At 37.9% G+C, this 25888-nt stretch overlaps 1 protein-coding gene across 2 annotated transcripts in view; it reads right to left on the reverse strand.

Moving 5' to 3' along the window:
* The window catches only part of A1CF (APOBEC1 complementation factor), a 605281-nt gene that overhangs the window by 97176 nt on the left and 482217 nt on the right, over window positions 1-25888 (reverse strand). For both annotated transcript variants that reach the window (XM_044056418.1, XM_044056417.1), the window contains exon 8: window positions 17073-17346. In XM_044056418.1, the coding sequence (XP_043912353.1) occupies window positions 17073-17346 (274 nt within the window). The remainder of the gene's footprint in view (window positions 1-17072; window positions 17347-25888) is intronic.

A 25888-nucleotide genomic window follows, 5' to 3' on the forward strand; every position in this document is an offset into this window, starting at 1 on the left:
TTCTATGCTATTCCATATTCAGGCTCTGTCCGTAGTATTAGTTTAGCCATCTGTTTGTCCCAGATATAGAAATGGCCTCTTTTCTTTGCAATTCATAATTTTTCCCATTTTTTACATCTCTAAGACAGGCTTACGTTAGATGTAGTGTATGTCAGGAAACTTCTGTGAAATCCATATAACATTCAGCATTCTTAATTTATTTACAAAGTAAAACAGCATGCTTTTTATTACAAAAGAGTTTTATTACAATCTAAAGACATAACTCTCACACATGTCACTTTTTCAGATACTTGGTCAGGCAGAAGGAATACATTGTTACATGGTATAAACTTGAGATAAGACTGCTCTGGAAGCTATTAATATATCCTTAATCGTCTAAGATATAAAACCAGAGCTGAGTCATGGTGAAATGTAGTCCAATATGGGCCCCCCCTCCCCACAGCTGTACCAATATCCCATTACTTGGCTGTCTTTCCCCAGCTTTTATAAAATACAAAGCAAACCTGTTAGTATACTAACTATTTTCTATTTTTACATTCATAATGATCAGAGAGATTTAGATTTAATGTAAAATTATTTAAAATTTTACAGCAGAACCACTGACAGCCATTTATTAAATAAAACAAAATAGTTTCACACTGAAACATACTTAGCATGAGCAATTTTAAACTTTTCACAGTTATTGAAAATGCATCTGGGAACCCATTAAACTCTCTCTTAAACAGCACATAATGAAGTGCTAATTATTGTTTATGTGAAGGGATCAGGAATTCAAAAGACAAATGTGCAACACATCTTCTAATAGCTTGGGACAACCCACTGGACACATGATGGACAGCCCAGGAGTTCTCTGGTGAAGTGACTTGGTAGGGTCACACAGTAGAATAATGAAGGCTACGGGAATCAAACTTTGCATTATATAAGCAGCTCTTAGCCTTTCTTATCAGCGCTAAGAACTAGAACACGTGCAAAATGCCTAACACAATGCATTTCACACCTCTATGCCTGCAAAAACAAAAAAAGCTAAATTAAAAATTTACTCACAGTTAAAATGTTAACATTAAACTTGTAGACTTCTTGCTGTCAAGTTTATTCATAGCCAAATAATAAACACTCTGCCAACAAAACAAAGAAGACATGGATCATGTCCAAAGAGTATGGCTCATATCATGATAGTCCTGTTTACTTCACCTGATTCCTTCCTTTACACCATAACTACAGTGGATTGTAGGAGCCAAGTATGCGTGTGTGCGTGCACATACACACACACACACACACACACACACACACACACACACACACACACACACACACACACACACAAAACATCAATTATAGCAACATGTGTGACTGTACCTGAGATCTGTTTGGAACAAGTAAATGAATATATTTTTAAATAACAGTGGAACTCATTGCAACCCCCCTTTGCCCTCTGAATTTTTTTACTTAAGAATCACAGAATAAAACCCAGAGATCAGTAACACATTTTAAATGTTTCCCGTATATGCTGAGAAAGTTGCAAGAATAAAAAGTTTTTCAATAACAAGCATTTCCTAAAAGATTTAAAGTCTGAAAATCACATGCATGTCATAATTTAATAACTGCAATCCACAACAATTTGCTTGAAAGCCACAAACTTTACAAAGAATGGACACAAATACATCTCAACTTATTTGTTTAGGAATTCTGGACAAAACCAAAAATAATGACGAGACAAAGGCCCACATTTTAAACATTTTCTTTTTCCAATTTGTTACGCAGTAAACTCACTAGACATCAAGTGTGATGCAGCAGTCGTACTGACTTGCCCAAAGGCACAAGTAGGCAAATGCAGGTGGAAGGATTCAAACCCTGTATGCTTGACTGTGGGCAGCACTTTATTAACAGCTCATTAACGTGTATGCTAGGCAATTCTAACTTGAAATGCACATTCTGGACAATACCAGTGAAACTGCTGTGATTAGTATTATTGATTGATATCCTAAGTCATTAATCAGAAAATGAAGTTATTGATGGTGTGACAGTTACTGCAGTGAATTAAGTCCAGGTTAAAGTGTTTGATTCTTTCTAGCTCACTTTGCATGAGCGACTCCATGCAAGTCACTTGACCAGACAGTGATCATAGGATTTGGTTAACAAATATAATTAAAAAAAAAAGGTGATGACATGCAACTTACATTTTCTAAAGCCATAAATCCTATAAAAATGATAGAGCATAAATATAAGGTACAATTACATTTTCAAACAATAGAAACCATGAATCCCTGTTGAGTGATATTTCCTAAAAAGGAAAAACTATGAAAATTATTTGAATGGTATTACTGACTGTAATTATCAGTCATTTTCCAAATCAAGGAACACACATACTCCTCTGATCTCCTTTACTCATGGAAGACCATACTATATCCATTCTTCAACAAGCACAGGTGATGTATATGGCAGTAAGCAATGTTCTTCCTTTGATATGGCAGCAATGTTGAGTGCCTGGCCTTTCTGATTTGAACTACATCAGGACTCAGATTTCAGCGAGAGAGAGATTGAGAGAGATTGAGACAGAGATTGAGATTAAGATTACTTCCTGGGCGGCAAAGCAGAAAACACAGAGCTAGTAATCCTTATAACTGTTTTATCCAGATAAGTTATTGCACCTTAAAAACTTCATCTGATATGCTTTAGTTTATGGTGCTGAATAATGGAAAAACCCAGGGTAGTAAAAGTTGCTAAGACCAGACCAGATGTATGGACTATTAAGATCTCTATTATAAATACCATGCTATATTCACTCAACAAGTCATATGCTCAACTTGATGTATACCAACCTAGAATTAAAATACAGAGTCCCAGATGAAGCTGTTGGAGACCAGGTCCCATTGGACCATCCCAGATGACCACAGGAACCATGGGTACCTCATGTAATGTAGAGGCTGTGATACATGAAAGAGGCTTTATCTCACTGTGAATGCTGTTGAGAACCATTACAGACTGTGGTCTGCATTCTGTAGCTCTACACTGATGAAAACCCCCCCACAAAGATGAGATTTATGTCACCTCAATATTCTAAACATCTGACAGAGTCTGAGGGTGTGAGGTAGAAGTCTATCAGTAATAAAAGGATAAAGAAACAGCAATATGAACCCTTTATAAGCAAGGCAGTGACCTGTTTATTGAAGAAGAAACTAATACGAATAAACCAAAACCAGATATTAACAGACAAAAATAAATAAATAAATCTGGTTAAGTAGAATGCAAGAAAATCAGAACTGATGAGAAAAGAAGAAAATCCCTGAAGACTGAAACTGAAAGGTAAATAAGATGTTGAAAAACTTTATTGTAAATAAGCTCAAAAACAAAAAAAAAACCTCAAACACCTCATGAAGGATTGTGTGTTTCGGATCAATAGACCAAAATAAAAATGGCAATCACTAAATGAGGAATGAGCTGATGTATACTGACAAAAAAAATGTAAATTAAACTTACAGTTGAAATGATGAAACAACATTATGCTCCATTTGAGGTGAAACCGGACAGACCAGAAGCTAGAACTAATTTTAAACGGGATCTGGAACTTGAGTCTCCAGACAGCAGCTAGTCACAATATCCAAGTGGCATTCACAAAAATAAGCTGTCATCAAAATCAAATCATGAGGTCACAAAAGGATTAGTGAAAGAACCAAGCCTATAGAGATCTGATTTCTAGGCTCACTATTTTATAAAGAACTGCTGTCATCCATATGTCTGGGGAGGGGCTGCAAAGTGAAACTCAGCATGTCAGCAGGCCCACAGAACCAGTAAAAAACAAAACTGAATATAGTTCCAGTAATAACACAGGAAAAAACAATAGAGCTAAATTTTGGCAACTCAATTTGATAAAAAGAGGATATCTGTGAATAAAGAAAATACAAAACAGTTCTAATACTTCCCTGAGTGGTATCAGGCCATTGGTCCTCAGATGAAGCTCAAGATACAGCAGCTATTTAGAATACCTTACCTCTGGCATGATTCAATACTCAGCAGGCTGGCAGGAAATGTAAATCTAGAAGTCACCACCAAATGCTTGGTAGATGATAGCAGGAGAACCATGGATAGTTAGCCCAAGACTAGAACACTACATCTGAGCTGAAAAAGTGGGTCAGAGACATAAGAGTAATAAGATATGAAAATGTCTACAAGATGAAATTCCCCATACTAGAACAATTGTGATTTATGAAGTTTGCCCAAATACACACTTTACCAGCTATCAAAACGCTATTAAGAAAAGACAGCCAAATCATAGGCAGCTAACCAAAGTTCAAAACAAGCATTAAGCCCATGTTGGCAAGATTAAATTAGTGGAACAGGTGAAGATATGTCAGCCAAACAAGGTCAACCTTAAAAAATAAATAAATAAATAAATAAATAAATAAATAAATAAAAGTGATATAACAAATCAAATCACACATCTCAGCAAGTGTCCTGATGCTCACTGACAGTATTCCAGCATTACATCACATAAAGAAAGAGAAATTATAAAAATAGCACAGCCATGCTGACAAGATGAGGCACACTAGGATAATTCAAACATGTTTCATTAAAATGATGTTTTTTCATCTGTATACAAGTTAAATCAAACTAAAATGAAATATGTGGATGTAAAATTGTATAAGAACATGGAAAATGAGATTCTGTTCCTTGATGTATGGCAACCTGAGTCATTCCAGTGCATTCCAGTATTTTTCTAGCAACTGCCTTAGATGATAAAATAAGAACCTTACCAAAAGGACAAATGATTAGGTTATCAAAGCAGTGAGCGAAGGCCAAGTGTTGTTGTAAGAGCTTGCTAAGATGAAACAAGTGCTTATTGGAAAGGATAATCCACACAAATTCATACAACAGGTATGGAAAAAGTGAAAAGTAGGAATTAAGATTTTCCCCCTTTATTAAAGTTAGTCCAAGAATACTAAACTGAAACACTGACAATAATTTTTCTAATGTTGTAGATGTTCCAAGTATGCATGGTGGGACAAATTGTATAGTAACATAAATTATTTGAAAAAATTAGAAGAGTACTGTGACAAGATACCAACACCAAGACTTTAGGAATAAACCCTAGATTTTTTTATGAGAGACAGATGAATCTGAAAGGGATTTTTGGAAGGAAGAAAGAACAGGCCTTAATGGTTTCTAATAGGGAACAATATCAAAGTGTTGTGCATGCAAATATTTCAGATACATTCATGAAGGTCCACATGTAATTGTAGCTCCAAAGCCTGTAATTGTAAAAGTAAAGACACAATGTAGTTGGCAAGCTGCCTGTCCTGTTATACTTTGTGTCTGCAAAATAGAGAGGTAGCTGAGCCTAAGGATACACAGGCATCATAATGATGATAAAACAGAAAGTTATTAGTAATGTACTTTACAAACATTCCCCTCATTGTGACAACTTTAAAGATTTTTGTTATACGTGTATTGATAAAGTTGACATTTCTCCCACAGGAAGTGGTTGGGAGTACACATTAGTATATAAGGAAGTAAGGTGGCAGCGATTACTAAGCACAAGTTAACCTCCTGACATTAATGATGTCATTGTTGTTGCAAGTGTTTTAAGGTTGGGGGCAGCCAAGTTATAACATGTAACAAAGTTGTGTGAACGACTGATTTCAGAAGATAAACAGCTGGACTTGATTAGCATTTGGATAGAAGACGTTTTGAGAATGTCAGTTATATTGTTACAATAAAATTTTTATTATTATACAATGCTTTTATCATTACAATTCATTCTCATAGTACTTAAAGGAATTTTCTATACATATTTACGTACTTTTATAGTAGTTTATGCTCGTGAGTGAATATATACTTGATAGTCTTTCAAATATGTATTTGTTTTTAAGAAAGTGGGGTTAGCTGTCATGTGATCATTTTAAATGGTTTAAATAGAGGACTTAACTGCTGTTTTTAACAGATCCTACTTAAGTCTGATTTAACTTGCATATAGATGAAAGTTCTTAATCTTAAAACCTGTTTTATCGTGGTCCACCTCATCTGCCAGTGTTGTTGTTTGGTTCTTAGAACACTGAGTGGCAGTACAAACATTTCCTGCTTTTTTATTTTTTTGGTTAATGGTTAAAGAGGAAATGTACCCAGGCTTACAGGTTCATAGGAGGTTACTAGGCTAATGGCCCTAGGGCCCTTACAAACCTAGCCAAATTCAACCCTTGTTCCATTAAGGGTCTAGAGATATGGTCTATCTTATAAGCAGATCTAAATCAGCACCAACTGCCCTTATCCAAGAGGGACACAGACGAAATCCCGGGGTGAATTTTTGGTTTTCCATCCAATCGTTCAACTTATGTTAAGAAAGGGTTAACAAGGGGATCTCTCTAACCTGTATTTAAAGTTTACTCCATAGGAGAAGCAACCTCTGGGAGACATATCTGTCTCTCCAGCAAGTCCTGTTAATATCAGATGCTAGGTTAAACTCCCTATTGCAAGTGAATTGTGTACCATTTGACTTAGATGTGCAGCGTTTCCATTAAGGCAGGATCAGGGGATGCTCTGTATGCACGGCACAGGTGACATCTGAGTAGTCTATATGATACAGAGTATAGTGACAGTGATTTCAGTCTGTCAACATAAGACACACTGAAGACCCTGAATTTTCTTTGTGAGGAAACTTTGAGGTCTCTCCAGTTGCTGCAGATGCCTGTTTAGGTACATACCAAAGGGAGCATTACACTGTATTATTGGCCTGATGAGGGAAAAGTACAGGGGAGTTAAAATCTTTCTTTTTCTGGAAGCTTATGCCCTTGCTTATGAAGTGAGCAAAGTAGAAGGCTTTCCTTACCACTGTGGAGGCTTGGTGATCAAAAGTAAGGTTGCTATCAACTTATGTGACCAAATCTATCACCATTGATTTAGAGCTTAGGGTGTTATTATTAATATGGTATTTTACAGGGGCATCACCTTTGACAAAGGAGATGATGATGCATTTTTTTGCATTGAATTTAAGACCATGACTTTGGCACCAATCATTGGTTTGCATAAGTCCTTCTTGCAGAATGCTGACATCATTTGGGGATTCAATGACTGCTTCCAGTTTGCCGTCATAAGCAAACTTTGTCAGCCACAGACTTTTTGTTCTTGCATTTACTTTTGAGAAGTTGATGCCAAACAATAGGCATCCAAGCACCAATCCCTGTGGAACACCACTTGTAATACGTCTGCTGGTGGAGGTGGAGTCCTCTATTTTGACTGTATGTGTTCTGTCGGTAACCTATTTTCTAATCCACCTGAAAGTATAAGTGTTGACCCCCAGCTGGGTGAATTTTTCAATGATGCCTGAGTGGGATATTGTGTCAAAGGCCTTGGCCAAGTCTAGGTAGGCCATATACACAGATTTGCCTTCCTCCAGGGCTTTGGTGGCAATCTCAAAGAAGTCCACCAGGTTCAACAGGTAGGATCTTCTTTTAACCAAACCAAACTGGGTCAGGTCAAGTGTTTGAAGGTCTCCTATATCCTTATTGATAAGGTCCATGATGATTTTCTTCATGGCCTTGCAGATAAGGCTGGTTAGGCTAATGGGTCTATAGTTCCCAGGGTCGATGGATGCACCCCCCCCTCCTGTACAAGGGGATGATGGTATCTGTTTTACACTCAGTAGAGACAAAACCACTGCTTAGACTGTGGTTGAAAAGAGTACCCAATGGTGTTGCTAACTCCTGTTTAAACCACTGAGGATGCAGACTGGGATGTTATCAGGTCCCATAGAGGCTGTGTTTTTGGCCTTGGAAATCTATTGTTTAGGAGGAGAGTAGGTGGTTGGAATCTTTTGGGGTATATGTGGTGGGGACAGTGGGAGAAGTTTTCACTGAACCTGTCCTTTAATAGGTTGGCTATTTTCACTGGTTCAGTATGTGTGGTACTATTCACTACCAGTTCAGCACAAATCTGAGCTTTTCCTTTAAGGTTTCTAATGTAGCTAAAGAATGCCTTATGGTTATCTTTTTAGCTAGGGACGCTAATTTGGATTTGTAGTTAGCTTTAGAGGACTTTATAAGGTGTTTTATTTGCTTGTTCAAGCTATGAAGGGTGTGCATCCAATTCTGACATTGTTCCTTCTTACTCTTAGACAACAATGTCTTCCTCTTATTATATAATCTGTTTATGGAAGATGTCCACCAGGCAGGCTTGCTTTTTTCTTGAGTAAGTACAGTTGTACAGATGTTTATACAATGCATTGGTGTATATCCCAGTATAGGTATCCTTGCCATTAGTGAGGACAGCAGAAGCTTTGAAGCTATTAATGCTTTTTCATCAGAGGCTGTAGTTGGCTTTGGAGAAGTTTTTAATCCTAAGTTTATAAATGTCAGAAATATATGAACATTAAAGAAGTTGCTATTGCAGACTGCACCAATTCAGTAAAGTAGCTAAAAAATTAAAAACAATATAAAACTACAAACAATATATAGACAATCAAAGCATCTTACTGTGTTAACCGCAATCTCACCACAATCATGTACCATTGTCTATATTCTGCTTAGCTACTTTGAATGTACCTTTGATATTAAGGTTGTAGTAGATGCCTTGAAAATCCCTGACACATATCACCTACCTCTTCCCCATCTAGGTAATCCTACCTGTCGTGACAGTAAAATTAATACCCTATTGCACTCAAGTACCTGTTGTTATGCATGCCCAACAAAGGATGGCAGCCTACTGACACAGGAGAGATATCCGTCTCCGCAGCCATGCAGCTAAAGGGAAAAGGGGTGATAATTGTATACAAGGAAACTTTTGATACCATCCAGTGTGTCTTTTGCATAACTTGTAGGTTTAGCAATAGCAGTAAGAGTATTATTTTAACTGGAATGGACAGGTGTTTCCTTCTTAAAGGCAGATGCACTTGTAATTCTGAAAGAATGCTATATTTAGCTACCTATTATGTATGCAAGGCACTTTGCATAGGAAAGACTGATAGAAAATTACTTATAAGGCTGAAATCCTAAAAATAATATTAAAAGTGAGGTTTTCACTAATGCCTTAAGTAAAAAGTCTGAGCATTGGCTCATTTTTAAGAAATGTGCTTTTAATTTTTTGAATTGGTATAAAGGGATATATTCAGAGAAGGGGTATTGATACACTACTAGAATGCAAATAATTGGCATGGCAAATACAATTAAGTGGTATATCCCATCCCTAGATTAATGTCGGAATATTAAATGTCTTTTAAACGTAAATGAAAAGAGATAAAATGCAATTCATTGGTGGACTGTATGATAGAGGTGGTTTTGTACAGCTATTTAAATGCGACAGAATGAGAGTTCATTTCTGAAGAGGTCTACAGTAAAATATAAAACTGCTTAACAGAATTCCTTAGTGTTTCTAGGCATTTCTTTTTTGTGTTGTATTGCTACTTATAACTGAACATATATCAATTAAATAACTGAAAAGTTAAATAGCAGATATTAATTTTGAAAAATAAACTTAAATAATAGTGAAACAAAATATCTGCACTAATGTGTTTTTTGTAAAAATGTTTGTCAGATACATACATTTATTGATGTTTGTTACTTTTTTAAACTGTGTAGGAATCACATTTTCTTACTTTGATTTTTTGTATTTCTTTTTTCCCCAGTTGGCTGCTGACCATTGACCCTCTTACCTTTGGGAACCATTTACCATTGTACATCAGATGGACATCAGGTTTTTGGGATTAGGCTCCTAGCCCTCCCTCCAGTTGCTAACATGAGCACCTACATTGCCACTGGGGCTTTTGTTGTTCTTCAACATTGTGCATGTATACCATATGTGGATGATAGTGATTTACTTGGTTTACTAAACTCTTGTACCCTTTTCCCACAGCCATTGTAGTAATACAAGCCTCTGCTTGCAGAGAAGCAATTTGGCTGCATGGACTCCCATTTCTCTCACTTTGATATGGTCAAGCCAGTGTAAGCCAGACTTCCACCTTCCTATGCCTGCTTCTTGCAGTACCTGAGCCATTAGTTAAGCTCATATTGTCTATGTTGAAGTCAGGGATCAACCTTCTGTGGTACAGGGAATTTAGTGTGCTTTGGTGGCTAATAATGTCTGAAGTGTATTTCTGAAAGGTTTATTGCAAATGTTGCAATAATACTTAAGTAAAGAAAGCAGACCATCATTGTACTATGGGCTGTTTCAGATATATGCATGAAAAATGTTTGTCAGTGGTATTCCAGTCTGGTAGGTACGCATTTGAACAATTAGCCCTCACATCATCTGCTCCCAATATGCACTGTGCTGTGAGGCCACTTCATTCCCACCCATGTTCAAATTCTGAGTCTCAATTTGCACCCAGCATGAGTGGAATCATAGGCAGAACACACCCCTCCACACACTAACAAGTTTCTTATCCTGTCATATATAAGTATGTCAAATACACTTCCATCCTGGTATATAAATGCATCAAATACACTCCCATGTAAATATTGCTCTATCTCTTGTGCCATTAGTGCTTTATGTACCCATAATCCTGTCCATGAGTTCCATCCTAGGCACCTACATGTATTAATGCATCACTAAAAGTTTCTCAATTTGCAGTCTCTGACAAATGTGTTGTAGAACACCCTCCCTTCTTGGGTGTTCATCCCTGATACACAAGCATTTTACAAAATATACTATTTATGTTGAGCCCCCAACACAAAGACTCTGTATAAATAACACCTCTAATCTCTTTCTGATTTGTCCTCAATGTGCAAAGAATATAAGAAGCGCACTCCCCCGTTTGTGCCCCCCTCCAAACATACAAGGAATATGTGTGACATGCAATCCTGTTGTGATACAGTCTTAAAGCAAAAATAGTACATATAGCACCCTTGAGCCCCTCGTTACTTAGTCAAGAACACAAAGTACATGTAAAGCACTCTTAAAACCACAGCTATGAAATCCCTTTTTATACTTAGTACTCGTGACACCACCTGTCACCTTGCATTTCAAGCCTCTGCACACATTGCATTTATGTACCTACTTCCCAGTACTGTTATTTAATAAGCAGCAAAGCTCACCTTCCACCTGCTGTACTGCACTGTGCCTGGCATATTACCTGCATAAGGCTTTAGTCTGCCAGTGGCAAGTGAACCATGAAGCTTTTCATAACTGAATATCATTACAACATTGAAAGGGTAGTAGAAAGACATTCTGCAATGAAAATCACACTATCTTGGTAGTATCCTACATTTTACATAGCTGATGAAATTGGGTAGGTGATGGTTTGCAGCAACCATGACACTATGTCATTGGCATGACAGTGCATGCCACACATTGGCACTCCCTCTTTAGCTAAACTGGGCTCTTCAAGAAAAAAAATCATGCTTAATTCTTGTAGCAGGTTAACAAACCCAGAAAGTCACAAGTACATTACATCCTAATTCTATAATAATCTTGTAAAACTATTGATTATTGTATCTAGTCCTCCCCCACCACCACTTAACATGAAATGTTAACACTTGTCCCTAGGGTCATCCTTAATCTTCATGAAATGCAAGGAGTAGCTCATTCTGCAGGGTATGAGTCTTACCAATTCCCATGTTTTACAGAGATATGACTTAAAAGCAGTTTCTTTGCAGCACTAATTTTCTCTGTTACCTGAGGCTTATCTAACAGATTAGTTCAGAGAATTGAGGTGATTAGCTGTTAATTAGTTTCATATTGTAGTCTGTGATTTGATTTCCTGTTTCTGTTTATACACATTGTGTTCTTTGAGTTTTAACAAGCTGGTTAATCAGATATTCATCTGATCACTGAAGCAAAAAGGCAGTTGCTTCTTGAAGGTTTACTTGATTAACACATAGGTAGGTAAGTACTAGGCTATCAGCCTTAGGGCCTATACAAGCCTAGCCAAAATGGTACCCTGGCTTTCGCCACCAAGAAAATTATTTTCCTGTGCCCCTGTCAAGCAGAGCCACACAGGTGATCCCCGGGGTGAATTTCCTAATTCCCATCCAATCATCAAGATTTTTCTTGAGGAGTGCTAAAAATAGAATAGTTCCATATTACTTGTAAGACTAATTTGTGAATGAGATAGAGTTTATTAGCATGCTGTTTACACTGTTCATACAACTGAGATGTACACTGTCTTGCAAACTAAGAATCAGAAGTAAGGTTGAATATAACATGATAAAGTGCTCATTCACACACTACTTCATCATAATACTTTATGTGGAACAAATGAATAAAAGTTGTTTACACTTTATTGCAACATATTAAAGTCCACAGAGAGATATTTTATAAACAGAACAGTCAGTCCCATTGTGATAAATCTGACATTGTGCTATTAGGCGCAATGCACTTCTTTTTTTTTTCTTTTGGAAATCTGTTTTTAGGCATCTCACCAACAGAATGTAAGCTCTATGAACTGATTTTCCTCTGTCCCAGTCTCAAGGTCTTCACCTCCCATGCACAAGGTGCAAGGTTCAATCCTGACCTCCGACCAATGCCTGTTTGCAGTTAACATTTTCTCCCTGTGTCTCTCTGGGGTTCCTCCCACCTCTGAAAAACATGCTGTGTGTTTCCATTTCAAACTCACCAATGAATGGAGCTATGGGTTGAGGACCTGACCTACTCCAACCTACACCAGGGACCCATGTTAAAGGTGGTAGGGGTGTATGTACCCCTATTAGCCAGTGTGTGCCTGCCATAAAGCCCAGCAACCCTGGGTCAATAAACTACTTGGCCTGCTGGTGTCTAGTTGCCCCAGCGTGGGTTACCTGTGATAGCTCTGTTGAGAGAAAGCTGGACATAAAACCAATCAACCTGTGAAACATGAACTGAGAATTGCTACGCAATGTAGGTTCACTGACAGGATGCAGCTTGAAAGTGGATGACATGATGATACAAAGGAGGCTGGACATCCTATATATCCATGCAACAAGATGGAAGGGCAGTGCAGTGAAGCCGCTTGGCTTGGGATCCAGAATCTACTACTCAGGAGAAGGGACAAGCCAGAAATGTTGTGGTAATTGTGGTGACAGAGAGGTTTCAGAAGGCAGTAAGGGATATCATCAGAATTAGCGACAGACTCCTTGCAATCAGACTCCAATGTAGTGGTAAGGCAGTATTTATAATCTTAGCCTATGCCCCATAGCAGCGTTGTGATAGTGAGGAAAAGAGTGCATTCAGACAGCAGTTGTAGGACTTGCAAGATAAAGCAGAACAACATCAATTGGTGTTCATAATGAGTGACTTGAATGCACATATTGGGACAGACATAACAGGATATGAGGACTGCCTGGGTCCACATGGGTGAGGCAACGAGGATAAATAAATAGAGGCAATTCTAGACTTCTGTCTGGTAAATGGCTTGATGGTAGCCAGCACATGGTTCAGAAAGAGAGACAGTCACAAGATTACATACCAGAGTGGCCACCATGCACCTCAGGTAGACTTCCTCCTAGTAAGAAAAAGGCACTGGGGTAGAAACAATGATTGCAACGTCATCCCCAGTGAAACAGTCGGCCCACAACATAATCCACTGGTTGCCACAATCAGGTGCAAGCAGTGGTCAGAGAAGGCCCTAAGGTCAACAGACACCAGGCTGAAGACCTGGAAGTAGATAGGAGAGAAAGTACAACAGTTCAAGGAATTACTCAGGGTTCTAGCTCCCCAAGAGAAGGAGGAAATAGGTGGTGTTGAAGAAGAATGGCAGTGCCTCAAAACAGCATGTGTGAGGACTACAGAACAGACATGTTGAGAGCCAGATATGGAAATAAGGTACATAAGGAAAGCTGGTGGTAAAATGCAGAAGTTCAGGAAGTCATCAAAAGAAAAGAGGAGTGCAGGAAAAGTGGGAGATAGAAAAGACCGACGAGGTTAGGATGGAATACTGGTTTGCTAACAAAGAAGCTAAGAAAGGAGTTGCAGTAGCAAAGAATAGGGCTTCAGAGGCACTCTACCAACTTCTAGAAAGTGACTCAGTAGGTGGCACAAAGAAACTACATCAGGTTGCAAGACAAAGACAGAAAGATAAAGAAGATAGTCAGACACCCTTCATAAGGGATGCTAGCAACAACCTTCTCACCAATGCACAGGACATCAAAGGCAGATGGTAGGCGTATTTTCAGAAGCTTCTGAATTATAAAAATCCCACAGAAGGTGTGCTGCCTCAGAAACAGCCTACAATGAGAGGAGAAGAAGAGGGGCCTACTCTAGAAAAAGTAAGGATAGCACTAAGGAAAAAGTCAGGGAAAGCAGCAGGCTCGGATGTGGTCACAGCAGATATGATAAAGATGCTGGATAAAATAGGGGAGAAATGGCTTCTGAGGGTACTCAAAGCAGTGTGAAGGAAAAGGCATATCCCAGATAAATGGAGAATAAGCATACTCGTGCCAGTGTACAAGAACAAAGGGGACATACACAACTGTGGGCAGTACAGAGACATCAGACTCCTATCACATTGCATGAAAGTTCTGGAGAGAGTGATTGATAAATGGATACGCAGAGTAGTAGAAAGTAAGATGGGAAATTAGCAGTTTGGATTAATATCAGGATGCAGCACAGCTGACCTGATGTTTGCAATGAGATAGATAGTTCAGAAGAAGCTAGAGATGAGGAGTGTCCAGCTGAGCATTCCTAGACTTGGAGAAAGCATATGACAAGGTCCCAAGAAAGCTGATTTGGACAGTACTGCAGTGGTTTGAAGTCCCAGAAACATTGGTAGAATTAGTGCAGGCTATGTACAAGGACCCAGTGACTCAAGTATGGACAGTGTTTGGCCTCACTGAGGGGTTCCCCATGGGAGTGGGTGTGCATCAGGGTTTAGCTCTGAGCCCACTGCTGTTCATACTGGCGATGGATTACATTATGAAACAGTTTGGAGGGGACAGAACAACAACGTTTCTATATACAGATGATGTGGCATTACAGGCAAACTGAGCAAGAGCTTCAGTAAAGAATAGGGGAATGGAATGCAAAGCTGAAGGAACATGGGTGAAACTAAGCACAGATAAGAGTGATAATGGCAGAAAACTTGGGAAATCAGAAGAAGTTGAGAATTGAAATAGAAGGAAATATAGTGGAACAGGTAAACAGCTTCAAGTATCTGGGAGGGGTGATTGAGGAGAAGGGAAGTCTGAATGAAGAGATCAAAGCTGGAATCAGAGGGGCTGCAGCTAAATGGCATAGAGTCTCAGGTGTAGCCTATGACAGAAAAATGCCAAAGAAGCTGAAAAGTAAGGTGTACAAGACAGTGGTGCGACCAATACTACCTTATAGTACAAAAACCTGGGCAGTAAAGACCGAGCAGAAAAGGAAGCTAGAGATGATGGAAATGAAGTGCCTGAGAAGGGTGGTAGGATGCACACTGTGGGACAGATGAAGAAATAAGGACATAAGAGTTGAAGCCAAAGTAGTTACAATTGCAGAAAAGATCAAATATTCAGATTACGGTGGTTTGGACACGTGCAGAAAAGCAGAAAACAATCTGGAGAAGAAGATTTGGAACAGACAGGAAGAAGTTAAGAGGAAACAAGGATGTCCAGCAAAGAGGTGGATGGATTGTGTGAAAGATGATCTGTGACAGTCAGGCAGGAGTGAGGCACTGAATTGAAAGAGATGGCAACAGTTAACATGATGCCCCAACCCCATGTAGAAAAATGGGGCTGATGATGTTGAATTGATTTATATGCCTGTTGTAAATGCACAGATTATATTACACATCTTATAGGTAGTATATAAATCCTGAGCAATGAATTAAAGGCAACTTTTATGAATGCAATTTCATCCGAAAGAAACTGCCATTATCAAAAGTTGATAACTTAGATATATTAATTGGGCAACCCTCAAATTTCCCCTGAGACATTTGCATGTCTTGCACCACTGCTCTTAATATAATCATCTCTGGTGTTACTGCACCTCAGTGTAAGAGGAAATTTCTTGTTTTGTAGTTACCCTGTATATTAAAACACAGTATAACAAGTTGAAAGTCACATTTTGCACAGAGATCACACATTACCCTACTCCTGCACTAAGCTGACAGATCCCTCAGAGGATCCATCCATCCACAAACCCTTTTTCCCATTTTTGCACAGTGGGTCAGGGTGTCACTTCACCAGTGGCAATTATCTAGAACCAAAGTTTGCACCACTGGGTGGCTAGCCCTGCCACAGTAGTTCTTTTATACCACACACTTACAGTCACACCTACGGCCAATTTAGTGTGACCAATCCACCTACTGCAGGTCTTCGGAATGTGGGAGGAAACTGGAGCACCCGGAGGAAATCCATGCGAGCACAAGGAGGACAGGCAGACTTCGCACAGAAGGCAGCCTTGCTGGGAATGAACCTCTTGATGTAACTGACAATATTATCCACTGTGCCACCCATAAAAAGACATACAATTTCAGGTACTAGTGTGATGGTTATTAAAAAAATGTTCCCAGAAGCAAAGAAAACGGTTCTTCAAATTATTTGTAGTATAATGTTTAGTAAACAGAAATTCTGAATGTCTTAAGAGCTTGCTGATTACAACTGAGGAAATTAACTCAAGTTCAATTAAGTTCATAGATTAGTATTAGGCTAACTGCCCTTGTGGGGCCATTTTAATCCTAGCCAATTAACCCATGTGAAAATCAAACTCTGCACCTTGTATCAGGAAGGCAAATATCTTAACCATTATACCAACCTCCTTCTTTGAATTGAATTGCAAAATATTTTCCTAAATCAAACTCAAAAAATCTTGTGTATGTATGGATAGGTTGCACAGATTTTTAGTTGTTTATAAGATTTAAGCTTTAATTGCTGTAATCTATGTTTGTGGGACTACAAATGTAATTAGCATACTGGTTTATGCTATTTGTCTGTGATACCAGTCAGCTTGTTACGCAAACACCACCATGCAAGTAGGCACATATGCATAGGACCAACAAAGAGAAATGCCCACATGGTTTGGTCTGTATTATGTCAGTATCATTTTGTACTAGTTGAATGCCATACTTCAACTATATCTGCAATCAAATACGGTGATGAAATGATAGAAAGGAACCAGTTATAAGGGGAATCAATGAAGCTACAGTAATCTGATTTTAAATTGTGTTTAGCAGTGCTTATTTCAGTGAATGACATTACCTCTGACAGATGGAGTCCTGATTATTCCTCGAGTACTGACTTGTCCTTTGTTCAGTGGGAAATGCAAGCTAGGAATGGCCGTGTAAGCCTGCGGTGCATAGAATATTGGAGCACCTAGATATGCAGTTGCTGGGTCATACACATGCCCTAATGTGTAAGCATATTCTCCTTGGAGCATTGTGCCTCTTCCACCAGTACCTCTAGTGTACCTCACATAACTGTCCTTGTCAACTGGCTTTGCCAAAGTCACTTCAATTGGAGAACCATCCAGTACCTTGAATAAAAGTAAAACATTAGTAATGAATCAGTCTTTAAACATACATTTTCATAATAAAACATTCTTAAACTATGACATGTTTCTGATACTCAGCACCATTCTACACTGAAACACTGACTATCATGCAGACAAACTGCATACTTATATCACTGTTTATAGGGGTGGCTCAAGGTACCAGCTGGAGGGCTGCACCCCCCCCAAAAAAAAACAAAAAACAAACAAACAAAAGAAATATTCCCTTTTTGTTTTATTACAAGATGGTAACTTTAGCGTTACTGCTGCCATTACTCATATTGAACTTTGCACATGCATGGAGTGATCCACTTAAAAAAAGCAATCATCTTACTCTGTTTACTGGGCTGTTTTCAAAACAGCCTATCAATATGCCTACTCCATTTTAAGAATAAGGTGATTACATCTTATTGCAGTTCTTTCTGCCTTTTGCAGAAGGCAGAATCATTAGTAAAAAGTGGCTCATTGGACTGCAACATGAAGCAGCAAGGAGCCATTTCTATTTGCTCAGGCTGCCTCAGGTGACTGAGTCTGACTGAGGCAGCCCAAGAATGAAAGTAAAAGATACAAGTAATGGATTACTGCTTCAGTATGAGAGTGGGAACTAGCATTTTTCTAATGTATTTATTTTTTAACTAACTCTACATGTTCCATTTATATAGCACAGAGGAAGGTAAGTTTTATGAGGGTGTGTGTATGTCTGTGTGCGTAAGTGTGCACATGATAAAGTATGTGTGGGGACAATAATGTTCTGAACTTTTTCTGAATTGATAGAATGTGGCTGATTTAACCTATTTTGGTCCGTTCCTCGCAAAGCTAGTGTTTTTTTCTGGGTGATCAGTGAGGAATGCAGTTACTACTAAGTAATGAATGATACTAAGTTTTAGGCAAATATAAATTATGCTGATGCAAAGCCTGTTGTTCTAGCAACTATCCAAGTTTGTAAGGATAGTATAAGTCCCTGAGTTTTGACACTCAACAGTTTTATATTTATGCTATGTTCATGAACAAAGAAGTTGGGGAGGTATGTAGAAGAGGAAGGGGTTACTGGTAGTGGACTGCAGTCTGTATTCTGACAGTAAACTGAGAAGACACATTCCTGTGTGGCAGTTAGTTTATGTTTGTACTTATTCGTTTGATCATATACCAATTTCTGGGATGCACAGTCACAGTCATACAAGTGGCTGTAATTGATGGTGGTCACATCTGTGCTTTTATGTCTGTGTTTATTAACTGTATTTGGGGGCAGAGATACTCTCATCCATCTCTGATTTCACAAAGTGTGTTCTATTTTGATTTATATTTTGTCTTTTCATGTAATATTTGATGATTTGTCAGAAAAAGAATAATGCAAAGCTTATTATCCTAGCAAATTTCTAGGTATATAACAGTAATATCCATCACTCATGTTGGCCCTTTTTCCCCAGTACTTTACAGCTTTCTCCTTAATCTTTGGACTATGAGGTTGAGAGGTGTGTGCTAGTGTGCATGTGTATGTGTGTGTGTGTGTGTGTGTGTGTGTGTGTGTGTGTGTGTGTGTGTGTGTGTGTGTGTGTGTGTGTGTGTGTGTGGAGGGTTGATGCACTGGCGTATTATGACAGCAGTGAGCCAAAAAGATACATTCCTGTGGGGTTGCAATTTCTACATTTATTTATTCATTTGATTGCAACTTCTGAGGTTTTCAGCCATATGAATGGCTTTAACTGATAGCCTTGTGCATGTTTCTGTGTGGGACAGCATCATGTAAATGTTTGTGTGTGGGACACAGATGCTCTCCACAGTACCTGATATCACAAAATGTCTTTGATACTGCCTCATACTTTGTCTGTTCCTCTCAATGTATGTTTTTTTCCTGCCAAATCTTTGAGGATTGTAGTCACTAAATAATGACAGATGTCAGTTTCAGACTTAATAGCACTGAGGAAAAAAGCATGATAGTGCAAAGCCTGTTGGTTCAGCAACGTCTTACCGGTATAATGGCAACATCTATGCCTGATTTGGGTCCTCTGTCCACCATTATTTGTTTTAGCTTTCTATCTGATTCTTAAGCTAGGAGGTATGTACATTGGGTACTGCAATATATTCTGACAGCAGAGAGCTGAAAATATATATTCCTGTGTGGCAGTTACTTATGTATTTATTCATTCATCTGATTGCAATCAAACTTCTTACATGTATAGTTAAAATCATACAAGAGGATGTAATTAGTGGTCACATCTTTGTGTGTGTGTGTGTGTGTGTGTGTGTGTGTGTGTGTGTGTGTGTGTGTGTGGAGGGGTTCATAAGTGGATGGCAATAAATTATGGTGGCCAATTTTTATTTTTTTATTGTATTGCCATCTATTATCTTAGGTACTAAGGTGTATATAGGCAATACATTTGACTTAATTGCTGGGTAAAGGGACTGTTGCTGAATGCACATGACTGATCCTGCTATCACTTGATCATTTTAATGGCCTGCTATTCTGGCTTTGCAGAACTAGTGTGCATTTATGTGAAGCCAGCTGGAATACTTTACTGTGTCTGTTTTTTTAACATACTCAGAAGTCTGAGTTGGTGCTGTGAATAAAGCTGCTATAATGGATGAGTTGGAGGTTGTCTGTGATGAACATGACTGTGTTTGTGGGAGGGGTGGGATTACAATGTCTCTAAAATTAACAAGTTAACCATAATTTTTAAAACTTTCCATCACAAACATTAGTATCATACACAATGAGCATCTGTTTGTGCTGGCCTGGATAAGAAATATGTGAAATCAACTTATCATTAGCCCAGCTGGGGAGGAAGTAACATCGCCAGCTCACAGAGCTTGGTTCTGTGGTTGAGTTTTTGGCTGATTACTTCTTCATCGATTTTGCATGTACTTGCTGTCTTTGTGGGTATTATCCATGTGCTGTGGTTTTCTCCCCTAGATGCTCAGCTGTAAAATGTACGCCAATAGCCATTTGTGCTTTTTCTTTCATCCCAGTCTAATCTCAGAGGAGTACACAGAAGGTAAATATCTTGTTTTGGATGGGTAGGCAGGCAGATGTATTTTCCATATACTTGTATGTCTTTATAAACATTTTTCATCTCAGTTTATTAAGAACTACTATTTTGTTAGCTTTAAACATAACTCATTTTTCTTTGAAAAAATAAAGAAGACTGCATTTCTTTTCTTACTCATGAATTTCATTTAGGTCATCATGGAATCAAAATGTTATTAAAAGAACAAAATGATAAGATGGCACCATAAAGAATCAAGAACTTTAAGACTTCTGAAGGTCTATCAGCCTCAGGACCCCTTCTTTATTCAGTTACTCGTTCCTCACTAATTACAGCAGGGGCACATTAGGATGTGTTAAAAGAATAGGGCACTTGGGATGTAGAAAACAGATCAGTATGCAGTGAGAGGCACCAAATTCTTTGTCTAGTGCTACATTTCACATAATGCTGGCCATGTTAGTTGCATTCAGACATCTGCATTTCATATAAACCATAATGTGGCTATAATGCGTAGGTACAGACGTACTCTGGATGAAAATGACTGACTCCATATGTTGTTAGATCACAGGCGATTTTAATCTTTTGTAATAGAATCTCATCACATTGCAATTGGCCCCCACCCCTTTATTTGCTTCCCGAGGCCCCCTTTGCTTTGAAGTCACCATGAGCCACTGCTATTACTTCAGCATACTCCTCAATTAATTCATTTTAATGTCATAGGAATCTGATGCATCTTTTTCTCCAATCTGCAGATTTGCTTTGTTACGCAAAACATTTTAATCATTGTTATTTTTCTTGTCTGTCTACCTATCTACATATAAGAGGATACACTAAAATACATTTCAGGCATTTGCAAAAAAAGGGTGTTATTAGGCTCCCTTGCCATATTACATTATTCTGACTGGCATATACTGTAATTTGCCAACGGAGAAAGTGAAATTCATGAAGAAATATGATTTCACAATGATGACTGAGATATGCAGTTGATGTACTATGCTTGCCTGAATTGACTAAGAATGAAACACACTTGCACATTTTGGCATGAAGCCTGGGTACTTTTCCATTAAACCCCTACCACGTGTTTGCGCTGCTGGCGCTGCTGTGTTTTGCCGGTATTTACTCAAAGAAGTACACAAAGGAGGAATTACGTTTTTAGTGTATGTAACAGTTTTAATTAATTTAAGACAGTAACAACAATCACATGTAATGAATGGAACAGGGATCAGAAGGACATGTAAAGTTTTTTTAACACATTGAACAGGGATCAGTAGTAGGTAAACATTGCAGTGTCCAAAGGAAGTACTGTAACACTAAGTAGCAGGCATGAAAGTAATGATCGCATTTGACATAGCAGAGAACATTTCTCCTTTGCCATGCATGCAACGCCACATGAATTCAGTCAAATAAGACTGCAAATGTTGGCAAGCAGTCCCTCTTTGGCATTTATTGCACCACTTGCTTCTGGGTGAAGTATGTGTAAGGAAAACGTCCAGCAAGTGGTAAGGCTTTAAGGGTGGTTTTCAGGTATTTCTGCTATGACAACACGGTAATGTACACCTAACATCACTACTGAAACTGGTTTGTAAGTTTTACACATGTATTTGTCACATAGAAAGTGAAATACCTGCAAACAACACACTTAAATATCGGCAAAATAGCGCAGCACAAAGTGGAAGAGGGTTTAATGGAAAAGTACCGAAGCCTGTTAATTCCAGTACACAAATGTTTTAAACAGCTCTACTCAAGAGACTGAAGTTTTCTTGCACATAACCCCACAAATTAAAGCAAATGTTTTTGCATGGGGGATGCCTTCCCAAACCCCATTTACTTATATATTTTGACTTTGAGGTCACTTCACTTAGGACAGAATGATCATTAAGTAACATGAAAATTATTACTCCTTCTATGCTACCCATTGGTGTTGAATTTAACCTGTTGTGCTTAAATGTTTGAGGAAACAAAATGAGCAAATCTGTCTTAAGTCAGTGTGAACCAATTCATTGATAGTACTTTATTTCCATAATGTCTGTTTCCTGTTATTTCTATTTTTGTGGAGAATGACTGATAGGTTGCCAAGGTACTGTTAGAAAATGGCCATGAAAAGTACCAACCTCCAGCAGATGCATTCTGAAGGGATATTTTTATAAGTGAGTTCTACTTATCACAGCACAAAATCTATTTACTACAAAAATAAACAAGTTAAAACAGCAACCATTTTGCATTCAGTAAGTGCCAAGCCAGTCTGGATACAAAACAGTCTCTTGTCTCACCAGGCAGAGCATTTTTCCATGAAAGCATGAGCACATTTGTTATGTACATGTGACTTGTAAGCATGCTGTTTACATTAGTGCACAGCATACATCTAAACATCTTAGCACAAGAAATCTGGATACAGCATAAAATAATGGGAGGACAAAAGCCCCCAAACAGGGACTGCCTTTAAATACTGCTCTTATAAACTTAGAAAGCTGTTAGAATAAAATAATTTGTGTTAGCATGCATTTTTTGAAGTCTGAAAGTCAAACGCATGTCATTATTTAATGATTTCCATCCTTGGTGGTTTGCTAGAAACCACAAATTTCATGAAAAATAGAATCAAAAATATAAGGCAAAAATCTGGACAGTTGAGGGTATGGTATAGTGTAAGCCTTTTAAAGAGCCTCCCAGATGTCTTGTTAAGCAGTTGGGAGAAATGCAGAAAAGTAGCAACAGTCATCAGAAGGCAGTATCTCTTTTATTACATTTCTTTACACAATCAAAAGATGTCTATTAAGTGGGAGGTGTGTGTGTGTGTGTGTGTGTGTGTGTGTGTGTGTGTGTGTGTGTGTGTGTGTGTGTGTGTGTATTGCCCCACATACAGGTTTCTGACTGTGAGTTACACAGTTGGTAGAAAATAATCAAACCCTGTACCATTGAAATAACTAAGAAAGAGCCTGGAACCTCAATCCTCTACACAAGCTGGCAGAGTTCCCTTAGCTTCTCTTTTTGGTAAATCAGCCATTAGAATTTTCATTGTTCATAAAATCTATATCCATGTAACACCTGTTGTAGTTCTATTAATCTTTCAAGTGAATTAGAGCTGCCTGGCACTTAAGGCTCTGAGCTGTTAATTGATTGCTTTCTATTAACATTAGAGGGTTTGAATCCTCCCACATCTAATAGATTTTTACTAGGCTATTTATCCAGGAGGATCTTTAGAAGTCTAGCGATAGATTCCCACGAAGTTTTTAGCCCTTATATTTTCAGCATGAATAACCCAGAGACAAACTGAACATTTACATGTTGCCCCTATCTATGAGGCACACAAGTACTAAACCAGGGGGAATTTATAGTTAATTTATCCAGATTTTATTTGAATAGTGTAAGAGAAGTACTTCGCTGGTTTAATTTCTTGAAATCTTTTGGATTAATAATACCATGACAGGAATTGATTCCATTTGTAAGACAGGGGGACCTATACCTGCTTCAGAGAATGGAATATATAACCTTGGTATACACTGATTTTTATATTTACTTTCATATGCATGGAGCGCTTTTCATATTGTGTCCATTTGATCTAATACCTTCAGTCAATCATACCAAAACTATAAGTTAAAACAGGAAGAGCAATTTGGTTTATAGCTTAAACTTTAGATGTCAAGATTGTTTTCAATATTAATTTCAGATTTTGACATACTCCTTACTGAGTTTTATTAACCTTTGTTCATGTTTTATTACCAATCCTTCATCAGGTCTCAAGTATTTATACATTCCTTCCTATTCAAATTCCTGTATATAACCTGTCCTAGATTTATATTTTCTTGGTACTGCAACTTTCCTTCTTTAAACATTGTTTTTGCATATTTATCAAGACCAAATGGCATTCTTATCTCATCTAAGGAAGTTTAACCACTTGCAATTGTGGTTTCAAATTCTCATCTAATGAATCATACAGTTTTAAGTCATTGTTTTTTAGAAGCCAAATTATAACCAATACCCAATATTTTAAGTAATCAGGAACAGATTTAAAAATTTTCCCTCAGATACTTGTTTTATGTGGGACGAAGATGATAATAAAGGAGTGATACTCTCCGTGAATAGATATCTACCTCTCCAAAGTGTCCTATTTATGATTCAAAAGTTTTTCCTACAGTGTGACTGTGTGCTGGTCACTCAGACATTACTCACGGGTCATCTCTGAAAAGGGATGCATTCCCCACTGAGTTTTTTTGTCAACAAATAGCTACAAGAAATTAGTTTTTAAAATTTGTCTCTTTTATCCCCGCAACTGCCCCACCCCAACTGTTTCTGACTTTGTCCAGTGTTCTTGAGCAAAGAAATTAGGAATTATTTTGATCTGTTCCTTGTAAAATCTGTGGATTTCTGGCACATTGTTGTGGACTACAGTCACTAAATAATATCAGGCACATGAGTTTCAGACTTTGTGTCCTTCAAAAATGCTTACTAATACAATTTTCTAAGTATGTAAGAGAAAGATTGAAATTTTGTTGCTGATTTTTCTCTGATTCTTGAACTAAAAGGTTGTGGAGCCATGGGGCATGTATCCTGGGGTGCAATGTGTGGCACTAACAGTAGTGAGTTAAAGTACACTTCTCATTCATTATCTTTTTGTTCACTTCAATGCAAACAAATATCTCGATGTATGCAGTCATACAATGGGGTGTAATTGATGGTTACATTTGTGTGGGTGTCTGTGTGTTTATATTTGTGTATGTGTCCTACTTAATAGAGTAGTTGCAGTGTACAGGGAGAAATATATTGTAGTAAACAGAAGCTTCATCATATGATCAATGTTCTTTTGATACGATCCTTGGTTTCCTTGTTTTATTGACTGTTTGATATTGTTCTTTTTGTCTGTAAATACACTAAACAGCATGAAGTCCATGAGTTTAATATTGAAACAGTGACAATAAATGCATTTTAATTTAACTTGTTTTTTGCAGGCACAATGGTGTGAAATGCACTGTGTTGGGTTACAACAGTTTGGTACTTAGTACAAATAGGTTACTGCTATGATCTGTTAATGGACTGCTTCCTGTAGTGCAGATTTTGATTTTCTCAGTCTTTGTTTGTTTTGTGTGAGTCTGATCAAATCATTTCACCAGACAGCACTCCTGGGCTGACCCTGAAGAGAGACCCTTGCATGCAGTAAAATGTCCCTAGCTCCTTAGCAATTTTATTAGACATTTGCCTTTTGAATTTCTACACCCTTCAGATAGGCCTTAATTAGTGCTTCACTATATGCTATTTGGCTATGAATTCCTGCTCATCTGCTGTAGTTTAATGGATTGCCAATTGCATTTTCAGTGAATGTGAGTTTCAAGGGAAGACAAGTTTGCTGTTGCTTATGCTGTCTGTTTAAAATCTGAGATTGTTTTGTTTTGTTCATCAAATGTTTTTGCTGCAATTACTTTAAATAAAGGTTTTAAATTAAATCTGAAGCTCTGATGATTGTAAATGTAAATAAGAAAACACTATGAACACTGGCAGGTTTCAACAGTGTTTTATAGTAACTAGGGAGAGACATACAAGTAATAAGGGTA

The sequence above is a fragment of the Protopterus annectens genome, chromosome 14.part0, assembly GCF_019279795.1.
Source record: "Protopterus annectens isolate FY-2018-M chromosome 14.part0, PAN1.0, whole genome shotgun sequence".
In the NCBI taxonomy this organism is placed as follows: domain Eukaryota; kingdom Metazoa; phylum Chordata; order Ceratodontiformes; family Protopteridae; genus Protopterus; species Protopterus annectens.